This window comes from Uloborus diversus, chromosome 10 (assembly GCF_026930045.1).
Source record: "Uloborus diversus isolate 005 chromosome 10, Udiv.v.3.1, whole genome shotgun sequence".
Classification (NCBI taxonomy): domain Eukaryota; kingdom Metazoa; phylum Arthropoda; class Arachnida; order Araneae; family Uloboridae; genus Uloborus; species Uloborus diversus.
In genome coordinates this window covers 80,732,941-80,747,304 of record NC_072740.1, presented here as the reverse complement: position 1 = coordinate 80,747,304, position 14,364 = coordinate 80,732,941, and the positions used below count along the sequence as shown (strand labels likewise).

Below are 14,364 nucleotides of genomic sequence, written 5' to 3'. Positions count from 1 at the left end.
CTTACTAGAGTTCTGCAAATTTCAATCTTATGATTCCAAGAATACCGTTTTTATTGTTATTCCTTTCACTTTTCTATTTTTTTCGTTTTAAACAGAAAGTTAGTTATTTGACAAAAGGAAAAATAACGGTTTGGGAAATAAGAAGTCATATAGAAAACTAATATCAGATATTTAGATATTGCTGCTCAATTTCAGAAATGCTGTAAAATAATGTAAGCACATGATGCTTGTAATATATAGTAAGGTTTTGTGTTGTGCCCATTAAATATTATTTAAAAAAATCCTTATTTTTTCATAGATTGGTGACAGTAGTGTTAAGCAAATACAGGTGTCCCTCATATAACATGATTAATTCGTTCCATGTAGTATCGAAACCGTGTTATACAAGACTTTTTTAAAAATAACATTTTACTTATTTTTAATACTAGTTATGTATGTGCATGAAACAAATCAGGTTAAGATGTATCTTGTTATATCGAAACCATGTTCCGTGTTATATCGAAAATACAAGACTTAGAAATAGTGTAAATCAAGGGATACATACCGTGTTATATCGAAACCAAGTTTCGATATAACCTTTGTTTCATAAAAACTTATTAGAGTTATCAATCATTAACAGAATGTATTAAACAAAAATGAAATTCCATCTTTTTTAAACATTAGAGTTATATCAAAACCATGAAGTATTAAATTCAAGTTTCGTACCGTGTAATATCAAAACTGTGTTGTAGAAGTACCATGTTATTATAGGGGCGCCTGTATATCATTATTTTGGATGAGCTGATTTTTTTTTTAACGTGGTGTGAGAAGACAACTTTAAACAGGGTATCCGCACGCCTGGAAAGTCAGGGAAAGTTATGATTTTCAGCGAAATAAGCCCAAAAGCCATGGAAATAGACTTGGTTTTGGGTTCAGGAACATACATACTTATCAAAATATACTGATTAGAAGTAAAATTTGCGCATCTTAATCGTTTTTTTTAGTCATTCTGACACTTGTACACATCAGCCCTGATTTTTTATGCATTTCGAAATCCGAGTGCATCTGCTTCTATTAAATTTTCTTGTTTTCATTACTATCTAACTCTAAAGTTTGAACACTAATAATTTTGTGTTTAGCATTATTTTTAACTTTTCTTACACTTCTTATTGCATTGTTAAGAACTAGAACATTTCTAATTTTGCTGCCCTCATTTGAAAATTTTAATTCATTTGAATCAAAGTTGATTCAAGAGACAGTGTCTTAATTTTATGAAGATTTTAAAAATAAAATTGGTATAAAGAATTAATAAAGAACGTTTTGGATAGTGATATAATATAGAAATTTGGAAATTTTGATTGGTAAAATTTTAAAGTTTAATTTCATGTTGTAAATTACAAATTTGATTTTTTTAATATTTGTTGCTTTTCCTAAAATTTTGGTGATCATGTTAATTATTAAGTAGGCTAATTTAATAGTTTATTTTAATTATTTAATAGATTCATTTATCTATTTGGAACTTAATTTAAGTAATTAATTAGTTATTGCTGGTCATAGATAGTTTAGAAAACTGCTAGCTTATAAAAGAATTAAAAACTTCAGATTCTTTATTCGTTTCAAACTTAATAGTTCTCTATTCACTAATAGATTAACACCATTATTAGAACAAGTTTGCAAATTCTTTTACTTTGGAAAATCATTTTACAATCAAAACTTTTCTTCAATATATTTAGTGACTGAAACATTGTTGTGTTTCATATCATATTTTTTAGAGAATATTTAATTAATTTCTCTACTTGTAAATGGGCTACTGCAGGATTTTGTCAAAAAGCGACCAATTAAGTGAACAGTCAGCTACACCAATTACACAGTTTCAAGTGCTCAAGTTAAACTTTAACTGTCAAGATTACATTGAACTCATTAACTGGCAAATAGAAACATATGGTGAATTCCAGGAAAATGAGGACATGACATTTGAATTTTAAAAATTAACATTCTATAACTTGCCATATACCATTCTCTTCAGAATAGCAAAAAATCTTTTTTGTTACACACTGTAATTTCAATAAACTTGTTATCAGCATATAATATTTAGGTTAATTTTTATCTTTTGAACGTCTAGTTAAGCATTTTGGTAAGTAATTTAAAAAAAAAAAAAAATATTCAACCATGAAATACGTCCATTACTAAGGTGACAATTTGATGTCCTTCCATTACCAAAATATTACATCTCAGTTCATTTAACTAGAAACTAATGTTTTTTTTTTTTTTTGCAAAGCAGAATTATGTCTCTTGTCAAGGAGGCATAGATAGAATTTCACTATTGATTTCATTTATATGGTTTTTAATGGTAACAGAAGGACAAAAAAATACGGTAATAGAAGGACATTTAACTAAGTTGGTACAGAGTAAAATTTTAGAATTCTAGTACAAAACAAACTATTATTTAAGTTAATAGCCACATTTAAAGCATATATAAGTAATATTTGCACAAATTTTGTATGCTTTTATTTAAAAACTGTTATTTACTTTTTTAAAAACTGTTTTGTAATTTTATTTCTTCTATTGTATGTGCTGAAAATCATGAAAACTACACTTAAAAACTCCTAAGCATGTGAAAATCATTTTGGTATGACATGTTTGTGATTTGACAAGCCGATTCAAACAGAAAAATTTGCTAAAAAACTTGAAATTTATATTGGAACAATACAATATTTTGAAACTGCTTTCAGATTTGTTGCCACAAGTCACAGGAAAGAACTGTTGAAAGCATTGGTTTAACCGTTAAATGTACTGCAAAGAGATCAGTAAATTCATAGATCAACTTTCAAAAAGAGTAACGAAAAAGGACCCAAAAATATCCATTTTCATCCTGACACACAAAATATGCGCTATTTGAATCCTGTAACAAGTTATGTTATTGAATATAGTAAATACTTCACCAAATTGATTGATATTTCACTTCAAAGTCAACAAACTGACTTTAAAAATCAATAAATAATGTTGAAAATGAAGATACAGATGAATCTAAAACACCAAATCATAAGAATATGCCAAAGGGTTCATTAACGTTTGTACAAGTTTTTCTAGTGGGATGGAAGGGAAAGAAATTAACAAAGAGAAATGTTGCACAGGTACTTCATGTAGAAGATGAAGGAATAAAAGTACCTTGTTAGAGAATGCGTAATAATGTGGGAATGATCTTCATGTTTGCTGAGAAAGAAGATAAATATTCTATGGATTATGATAAAATTATTGAGTATTTAAAGAGTTCAGAATTGTAACATTGTTGCTTCAGACTGCTGTATTAGCTGAATAAATGTTTGTAAGTTGAAATTTACCAAGTTTTATTGTTTTGGACTTCTTGTCCTTCCGTTAGTCTTAACGAATACATAATTCATATGCTTAAAATAAGTATTTTTTAGAACTAAAGGTGAAGTTGTAATGATTGAACACTCCCGTATGTGCTCTAATTTTTATAGAATTTTTCCTTTTATAGTTTGGCTGAACTTTTGGGGAGAACATGATAGCGTGAAAATCATGTCCCAAAAATGTCCTTCCATTACAGACTTTTAAATTTGAATTTTAAAAAAAAGTTACTAACAAAAAATTCTTGGCTTCGTCTTTTTTAGCAACTTACTATGATGTGTATAAAAGTCTATTCATTAGTTTTTGAAAAAATATGTGTTTTGATATGCTCACTGATAGAAATGCATTGATTTTTTTTTTTTTGTAAAACTCCTTCCGTTATTGCTGGAATTCACCATATGAGACTCCACTAACGAAAAAAGTACCCACCTCTGCCTTTAAGTCTTTCTTTAAGCAATTACTTCAAGGTTAAAATAGTTTGGAGGAACCAGTTTGCATTTGGGACATTCATGAATACCTATGTCACTGACAAGCAAGGTAACTCTGCGTCAGATTGGTAACAGAGGCTTCAGAATCTGTGGTGAAGAAAGACGTGATGGTTTCATCTTGAGCAAACTAGAGTCTAGATCAAAAATGCCGAAGTTCGACACTTAATCAGAATTTCATGCCAAAGCTACTGTTGTTCATATTGGGTGTTTGTTGAGTTGTTTTAAGGTACTTGAGGAATATATATTCATGAATAATCATTATGAAGTACCCATTTCTTGGAAAGTGAGATAACGCAATGTTATGTTTTTATTTCCAAAATATAATTCCTATATAAATTTACAATAAATTATCTAAATAAGAAATTAAATATTTAACTTGTAAAAAAGTTTAGATTTTGTGCTCAAATATTTATATTTTGTGCATTTAACCTATTTTTGCTTTGTAAGATCCTGTAAATTGGGAAAAAAAAACAGGTTGATTTTTGGTTTATTTTGCTACTTTTTGGAAATTAAAAGAAATTACTCTATTGAAGTAAAACTTTTATGAGATATTAATGTTTCTTGGAGTGAACATGTACCCCCTCAAACATTTTAAAAATCGTTTTTTGCATTTTGTGGTGACTTTGGACCTTTAAGATATTATTCTTGGAGGTTTAAGTTTTAAGGGTGATCTATTGATGCCAAAAGGCAACTTTTGAGACCCCAGGCATTTCAAAGGAAAATTTTTCCACTCCACCCTATTGTATACACAAGTATTGTTTTTTAACTATTATTCGGATTATCTGCAGTTACTGTGCCACTCTATTCCCCGAATAATCAGGTGTTTACTGTAGTTACATTCTTAGGTCCTCTATGTAAATGAATATATTTAAATAAGCATTAATTACATCAATTTTCCATAACATTTATACATAATTCATTATATTAATTTTGGTTAGACTTTGCCAACTGACCCATCTACACAAATGATCACTTTTTACTTTGGCAATGGAGCTGAAGCAACACTTAGAACAAGTGGAACTGAGCCAAAAGTGAAGTACTACACTGAAGCTATTCATCATGGTCCTGAAAGGTAAATAAAAACATGTTTGTTTCTTTGAAAACCAAAACATACGTTCTATGAAAATGATGCACTTGTATGGTTTATCATCATCACTGGTTTATCATTTTCATTCAAACAAACTTGATATTTGTTTTATTTTGAAAATAAAACAAATATCAAGTTTAAAATTACTTTAAAATTGTAAGACCTTTTTTCTTTAAATTACAAGTGTCTTCTGTTATTTTTCACAACAAATGATCATTATGTTGTGCATGTAGCATTTAACTGTAAATATTTGTTCGATTTTAGTTTAATATATTTTTTGAAACTTCAAAAGTAATTGTTTTAGTAAGCAGTCTAATTCCATACTTGTTCTTTTGGGAAGGGAAAGAAAAATACTGTTCAGCAACAAACCGTATTGTATGAAGGTGTTTATTGCCTAAAATAGCTCTTGTATTGATATTTTATTGACAAAAGGACCTTCTCTTAATTTTTACTTTCCATGCAAATAAAATAAAATAAAACAAACTTTTGCTCAAATCTATTTTCAAATCTGAAAACTCGATTAAGTGAAGGATTTTGTAACAAACCTGATGGTATTTGTCAAGAATAATATTTTATTCTTTAATACTAGCTGATAACATTATTACATTATGGTTTTCAATATGTCTTTGTTAGTAGAGAGATAGATACTGGACTGAATAAATCTTTTCAAACATATACTCCTTACTAGTGGTCAGCCAATACAAAAAAAAAAAAAATAATAATAATAAAATAAAATAAAGTTGTCATACAAATTTTTATACCTAACCAGTTAATGTTAAAGATTAATTGAATCCTGAATTTTCTTTAGATTTATTGGAACCTCCAATGATTAAAAAAAAAAAAACTATAAGTCGAACCAAAGCATGAATAAAGAGTCAGAATGATCTACTTTTAGGATGATAAACATTGACTGAGAGAGAATAAGTCCATCTATGTGTATGGCTTTACCACCACTTCTTCGGAACTACCATTTCAGTAAAAGAACTGTTTTTAAGTAGGTATTTTGAAAATTTTATCTGGCAATTAGAAATAATTCTTCCTGCAGTTCTTAAAGTGATAATAAAAACTCTAAGAAATTAGTGAATTTCATTCCAATACTTTTCTGCCTTATCTCTACCCATTTCGTGACTTCGAATCCCCTCTAACTCCCCTAACTGACGAACCTACAATTGCCATAATAATACTACATCAAAGGAGTTATTTGTTTTTATTTCATTAAGCCAAAAAATCAAGTTCTTCTATGATCTTGCCATATATTCACATTGCATCTTACTGTTCCTTTATTTGCATTTAAGGCAGAAAGGGCATAAGTCCGGGACTTATGCCCTTTCTGCACTGAACAAAAAATGTGACCCCTAAATAAAGTGTTTTTTTGTACAAGGATTGCCTTCCTAGTTATACTAGTCGATTTCTTTACATACAAATATGGTAAAACCACAGCTAACTCATTTTTAAAAACATGTGACTTATGCCCTTTCTGAAATAATCTATTCATTTGAATACAAAATGTAAATTCCCATTGGTTCTCGCCTTCATAGACATATGAAACTCATGCTATCTTTAGGGCAGAGTCATGAAAAAATCAGAAAGGGAACATCCATTTTCAAATCATTTTGAGCCGAGATGAGATTAGATTTTTTTTCCCCCGTCTTGGTATTAATTCAAGGAATAGTCTGCTCCACCTAAGAGGATCGAGTGGGCTAGCAACAAGTAACGGACTAGGTAACTTTGCAACAAAGGTGCAGAGATTGATGAATTTGTTGAAATGGTTCGTCATTGCAATGCATGTATTACAGTTGCAGGCCGCAAGTTTTAACAAGCGCTTTACACCTTTCTTTAAAGCTAAAATGTGTCATAAAATCGTCTTTGTGTAATAAATTTGACTTGTTTTGCATCTTTCAGTTTCTGGTTTTGCCTGCATGTAACATGTCAGCATCACGTTTGAAAGGATAATTAGCATTCTTGCTAATTATCCTTCTATTCAACACCTCTCAAAGTTTTACCCACACCCTGTATATTTATATGTATATGAATATACTAATTTGTTTCATTACAGTGAATGGCAGTCATGCCGTGACATGCTTTCTTTGTTGGTGGAGTTAATGGTTCAACAATGGATGCAGCCACTGAAGCATAGTTTACTCTCACGACCTGAGGAAGCATCAAAAAAATGATTAAATAACTGAAAGTGGCATTCATAAAATATATTTACTATTATTTTTCTCCTAAGTTCATATGCTTTCCTTTTTATAAAAAAAAAATGAAATTCACACTTAAAACATATTTTGAATAATGATGTATCTGAAAAAGATAAAATCCTTTTTGATTTGTTTAATTCTAAATTAAGTTCATAAGTTGAAAAAACAATTGTGTACTTAAAGAACTAGTCATATTATATACAAAGGTTTTTTTTATCCTAGTCATTTTCATTTTAAATTCTTTCTTTCAGTATAAATGTTTTTTGGATGTGCGTTAAGAGACATAATATAGCGATTAAAACAACTTATTTCTGTATTTTTATTACGTAACTGAAATTTTATAAGTGACTGAAAGTGCAAACTTCTGAGTTCATATTGCTAGTTTAGAAAAAGTATTTTTCTATTTCAAAATTTTTTATGCACCTTAAATTTTGTGCAGCTCTTTTTTATTTATTAATTATTCAGTCTGTGCTTTACTTGAACTAAATATTCTCTGCAAAGGGGCTTGAAGTTCCTGCTACAATTGTTTCTTGCATCAGAATTTTTTTTTCCCACAATGTCATCTTGGCAGCTAAATGCTGGAAAAAGTTTTCAGTTTGTATAGTTATGCCCACAAAAGGCCATTTTTTGTAAACTGTCTAAAACAAATATGCCTTTGTAAAATTCAAAAATAAGGAAAAATCTAGAGCTATTAGAATTGACCTAAGAGGATATTCTGAAATGTATCCCCGTAAGTCAAAAGAATGCTAGAAAGTTCAAACCTATAAAATTACAACAAAAAAAAAAGACTCTTCGTGGTTGTGCTTGATACTTTAAACTTTCTCGGATCAAACTTGTGAATAGGAAAACAAGTTTCTTTTAAAAAATCATCCATACAAATTGTGACTTAAAGTCTAATAAAGGAAACAAAATTTGAGCTGGAAGAAAAACTAACATGCAATGAAATAAAGTTTACAAATAGTTCTATTAGGAAGCAATATGTTCAATAGCATTGAGATTTTTCGCATTCAATTACTGTAAAATATATTACATTACAATGCAAACATTCTTTGTTGAATTTCTGTTTTAACTGCTTAAATGTTTCGAAGTCTTTTCCATTCATACTTATGCTCTGTTTTTTTTTAAATAAATGTTAAACACTTTTGGTCCAACAGGGTTCGTACTTCCTTAAAAAACCCTTAAGAAACCCTTAATTTCATCAAGCAAAATTGAGGTCCCTAAAAAACCCTTAAAAAGTCCTTAATTTTCTGAAAATTTCCTTAATATTTTAACCACTGTATCAAGTTTGGTCCCCTTTTTCTTATTTTTTTCGTTTTTACCCCTTCAAATCTTTATAATCCGCGATATGTGCCGAAAACGTATGTTTTGGAGACATGCCGACCACGTTAAACACGTGCTTCGCCGAAAATTGCTTGCCTTGTTTGAGATTGCAATCTTTTTGCATCCTGCAAATATTTCAATCTTTTTAAATGTTGGAAGGTTTTTTTACAATATGCTACTTTATATCTGTTTATTTTTTTCATTATTTCAATAATATTTTTATTTCTTAAATTTATTTTAGAAAAAATGCAAAAGACTATCGAAAAAAATATGGTCCAACTCCCAGTCTCTGATTGTATTTAAACTTGTCATGGTTACTATTTTTATGTATTTGAAAAAGCTTTCAATATATTTATGGTGAATCTCTAAAGGTTTTGGTTAGGCTTTACAGCCTGTAAAATTTTTTGAAATTTAAAGATTAAATAAAGCAACTTCAGTTTTTTTTTTTTAAATCGTGAAATAATATGAAGTTTTTTAAACCAAACTATGAGTTCCATTGCAAGGAAAAAGGATAATCAATTATATATATATATATATATATTTATTTATTTATTTATTTTCAAATGTTTTTTTGTAAAAGAAATGTTAAACCCCCTCTCCCAATATATATATATATATATATATATATATATATATATATATATATATATATATATATATATATATATATATATATATATATATATAAAATATTTATATTATTGAGTGATACAGCCAAGATTGAACTCTGGCTCCATCAACCGCTTTATTCAAGGACTCAGGAGTTAGAAATTGCTTTCTCTCTTTCAAAATTTAAATTTATATAGAAATAAACAAACTTGCGAGAAATAGTATGATATAGCAAATTTGTTCGAAATAGGATTTTAGTAACAATAACAGATCAAAAGCAATAATAACAAAACACTAGTTTAAATATCTTGAAGAAAAAAGATTTTAGTTATTTTCCTTCAATTTGCCTCTCATTCTAATCATGTATGCTAAATGATAATGCTTTAATATGCAACTAATTTTCTACAGCTATCCCCATTTTCCTAATCTTTTTTTATGACTGAAATTTGAGAATTAAATGTTATTTTTTAAGAACAATATGTGCTATCTATCATATTAATTACTACCCAATCATTTCAAGCCTAATTAATAAGGAAAAACTTTCGTATTATGTTTGAAACTGGTTAATTCGCCATTTTTTGTTGAATTTTGGAATGTCATGGACTCAAAGGGCACTCATGATCTCATCTCATTTCTGCTTGATTTTAAGAACTCTTTTTTTCTTGGGGGGGGGGGGGGTTCTCCATTTTCCTCTTGGATCACTATGATGTGAAATTTTAAAATTTTATTCACTGATAATGGGACATCCCAGTTGATTGGGCCTCTCCCTGCTTTTTGGAAACTGATGCACTTGTGCATGTGTATATATATAATATGTGTATCATATACTTTGCCCCCCCCCCCCCCGGAAAACTTTAAAATGGTATACGCAAAGCTATCTAGTTATTTTCCCGATAAGTCCTTTTTTTTTGAGAGAGAGTCCTTAAAAAGTCCTTAATTTTTAGTTTTAAAAATGAGTATGAACCCTGTCCAAATATCTAAATTAAAACTAACACTTAAGAATTTCATATGAATGAAAAAATGATACCTCAGAAATACAATTTGAACTTGTTATTATAACTTTCATTTGGCTCATATTTTAAAATATGTTTTTACCCCTGCAGTTTTAAATTTAAAATAAATGTGTTACATATCTGTAAACTTGTCTTATACATCATTTCAAATAACTTTTTCGAACCTCAATGAAACATTAGGTAGGTAAAAAATTCCAAATTGTTAAGTTGTTCAACGATAGATTCTTTTGTTACAAGAGATACCATTCTTTTTGTTACTGTACCCTTATTGAAGGACTTTTTTTCCTTATTCCTGCCCCCACCTTACTTAGTTTCATAATATATTCTACTTAAATATATAATGCTTAAAAAAATATTTGGAAAATTTTTTCAAGCTTGAAAGTTTATTTGAATATTTAAAAATGGGATATTTTACTTTATTTATCTAAAAAGTGTTTTTTAAACATAAATTCTCTTTTCATTAATATGTTTTTTGAGTTTCTAAAATACTTTTGTTGTATCTTATTTTATGGTTTCATTTAAGGATATCTTCTTGCTACTGTGAGATTTATTCATACATATTCAGACCCCGAAGAGTTCCTATTTTTCCTACTTTTTAGAGCTCTCTCCTTATTTTCCTACTTTTTCCTTCTTTTTCCTACTTTTTCTTTCTTTAGTATAGCACTTCTAATTGTGCACTGATTCTTATTTTTACAATGCCGCACCGATAGTTTTCTGCACGTTTCAATTTTGAAAAGCAAAAGAAGCAAACATATCCTGAGCTTTTCATTGACTGACTACATTAATTTCTGGAAGGAACGCCGCGGCGTTTGCGTGTTTAAAAGTTAAATTTTCATAAGTGACTCTTTTGCCGTTGCGACGTTCATGATCGACTTTTCTTTTTATTGCCCCGACTTCAGTCCTACTGTTTTAACGAAACTGAAAAAAATAGATACTGGCACATTCTGATGCAATTATATATTATTTGCCCGTCAATAAGAAGCTTGAAAATTAAAGTAAACGACCGTCTGTTCAAGAAGTGCGGGAAAAGCCGAATTTCCTATTCCCCAATTTTTTGTATGATTACAAGTGAAAAGGATGTATTTAAAAAGAAAGGCAATTTTAAAACCTTAAAAGGAAGATAAGGAAGCGAAAAATGAAAAACTTGCACACTGTACATATTTTATAGATGTTAGTACAAAATAAAAGCGACAGATAACAGAAAGTCGCAAAAACGGACCACTTCAAAAATAATCGCGGAAACTTACTTTTTTCGTACATTAATATGATTATTGTTCATTCTAAATCGTAAACATGATTATAAAATTTATAAAATTTCATTTTCTTTCCTTGCAAAGAGTGTATTTGAAAAAAGAAAGAAAAGAAAGAAAGCGGCAAAACCTGGATGGGCAAAACGTTCTCGATTTTTTGGAGAAAAATCGGAAATCAATTTAAATGCGAGATTACGTTTTTATTTCTTCACATTTTTAAAAGTTGGGGGATAGAGCCACAAGCAAATATGTATTTTTTTTTCTTTTTAATGGGTATTTTCTACTCTGATATATCATCGATATCGAGGAGTTGTTCATCATTTTTATGTGCTGTGTTTATGGCAATGTGACATTTCTGAACATTTAAAATTTTTTTGACTGACTCTTATTCTTTTCGGGGTGCGCAATTATACCGATCTACTGTAAGTTATTGTACTTAGTACGCCTGATCAAAGGTAGGGGGGAGAAAGAGATATATGCAGGCATTTGATGCCAGGTGCTCCCCCCTCACTCTCAAATTCGTGAACCATTTCCGAATGAATATTTTTGTTGCATGGTGAGGATTGAGAGAAACTACATGCCTACCCTTTTATGCACAGAGAAACATTAGTAACTGATCTTTGTCTTTGATAAAAATGTTATGTTTACCATGCATGGATGTTTCCTTTTCTTTTGTGACGAAAATTTTGGAATAAGAAGGAGGTAAAAATCATCAAACCAACAATATATGAAATACACCGCCAGTTCAGTCAATTCCAGCCGAGGAGTTAATTCCTTAAGAGTTTTTCCGCCTCCATCTCAGTCACTCCCATGCCGGGTTGATGAGTGCTAATAAGCACGAAATTGTAGTCCTCGGCTTGAATTGACTGAGCTGGCGGTGTATTTCATGTATTTCTGCCTTAGCCCTGGCTATAGGGCGGTAACTTACTGGACATTAAAACAATATTCATTTTTATTGCTTGATTAAAATTAACACTGGCCCGTCATTTTGACCCCCCCCCCCCGCTCCCGGAGGTGGCTAGTGAAGGATGTATACTAAATGCAAATTTTATCAGAAAACAACAAAAATCGCACAAACTTCTATAGTTAAGCATTAATTTTCCAAAGCCAGGGAGGGGAGAAATTGACCCCACTGACCCCCATAAATGACGTGCCTGAAACAAAAATGTATTTTGAATGCTAAAAATACATAACATAGTACAAACCCAATAGTATACTTATTTCGTTATTTATTTAGTTTCATTATTTTATTATAAATTTTATGTCCCATATTTAAGAACAAATTTATTTTAGTTCTGCATTTTCAGTTCTTTTCCTTTTTTTTTTTTTCAAATTCAAACATCTGACATGCAAGAATGCATGTCAGATGCTGATTATTTTGAACTAAAACTAATTTAATATTTGCTTTGCTTCTGTATCATAGTTTACGACAACAGGAGCTGAAAGTGCTAGTATTTTCAAATGATAAATGGATGTTCGAAGGAATGTTTTCGTTTTAGACAAAACAAATCTTAAAAAAATGGTTTTATTGCTCCATAGTAGTTTTATTATTATTATTATTTTGCAATCGCTATATTGCATTTTATTCTTTCATACTTAAAAATTTTATTACTGTATTGTTGAAAGGTATTTCTTTGTTTGGACTTTATTTTCATATTTTTGTAATTAATATTTTTGTTTCCACCAGTTTATTTTTCATACTAATGATTGTCAGTCGTCTTGACGTGTGTGTAGTCTTATCTCTTCCTATTTTTTCCTACTTTTTTAAGTGATTTTTTTCCTACTTTTCCTACTTTTTAAATTTTTGATTCCTTATTTCCTATTTTTTTCCCTCAAAAAACTACTTCGGGGTCTGCATATTGGAGGGTTGCTATGCAAGTACAATACTGATTTTTAAAAAAAATACAATTTTTACTCCAACTATCTGTGATTTTCATCCGATGCAGAATTTACCGAGTTTAAGATAATTCATTTTTAAATGTTAATTTAGAATTTGCTTCATTCAATATTTATTGAAGTTCTGCTTAAAACATATTTTGTTTTAAAAATATTTTAGTATATCAAATTCAATACCAACTTTAATTTCATTTGAAATTTGCTAATGTATCTAATGTTACTAATGTGATCCACAAAGAGAAAACTATTTTATGATTATCTAGTTTGTTTGCTATGGAGTAGCTTCTAACTAAAGTAGTATACAACTCTATTGCAGAAGTTATGGGCAAAAAAAAAAAAAAAAAAACTCAACAAGAAAACTTTCCCGTGCAAATTCAACAAATTTTGAGGAACCATTTGTTTCTGTATTTTATGATGCTTGTGATGTTTGATTTTGGAATCCTATTTCTCTAACATACTTTTAAAATGTTATATAAAAAAAGTATTTTCTTTTTAATTTTTGATATAGAATTTATAAACATTCCAGTTCCAAAGATTAGGCAAAGAATTCTTTTGTTCTTCATGTTTTTATTTTATATTATTTAGAAGTGGTAAAATTTAGTGCAAAACTATTTTAAGAGGCAATGCACCTTAGAACATTCTGTTAGATTTATGACTCATTGTAGTTCATAAAATTTATTAAAATGTTTTGATAGCATTTAAAAGTGTTTTAAGAGTTAAATATAAACTATGCATTTGTGCCTAGAATATTTTTCCTATGGAAAGAAAAATTTAAAAAGTGAATAAACTTGCTTTATATATCTTGGTTTCTTTTTTACCACAAGTCTCATGTTTCTGTATTTAATGATGTATAGATAGCATTCAGAAAAAGTAGCATAATCTTATATCTCAAAAAGCTTAATAGCGAAGTGAAGAATAGATGAAAATGTGCTACCCTTGTCTCTATTCATGACAAAAACAATGCAGAGTGACCCGAAAATAACATGATTCTTCCACTTGTATACAAAATAGTTTACAATACATCTTAAGGAAGGCATTAACTTTTAAAAAAGCATGCTTTTATAATTTTATCTTTGTCTTAGTTTAAAATATTGATATACATTAATGTATGAATTGTATATAACATTTTAATCTCCAAATATTTCATACTATGAA

General features: G+C 29.2%; 1 protein-coding gene across 1 annotated transcript in view; it reads left to right on the top strand.

The window, feature by feature from the left end:
• LOC129231873 (phosphopentomutase-like) overlaps nt 1-8,250 on the top strand; it is a 76,241-nt gene extending 67,991 nt beyond the window's left edge. The window contains exons 15-16 of the mRNA XM_054866263.1: nt 4,775-4,908; nt 6,980-8,250. Coding sequence (XP_054722238.1) covers nt 4,775-4,908; nt 6,980-7,097 — 252 coding nt within the window. The 3' untranslated portion in view covers nt 7,098-8,250. The remainder of the gene's footprint in view (nt 1-4,774; nt 4,909-6,979) is intronic.
• Nucleotides 8,251-14,364: the final 6,114 nt, after the last annotated feature.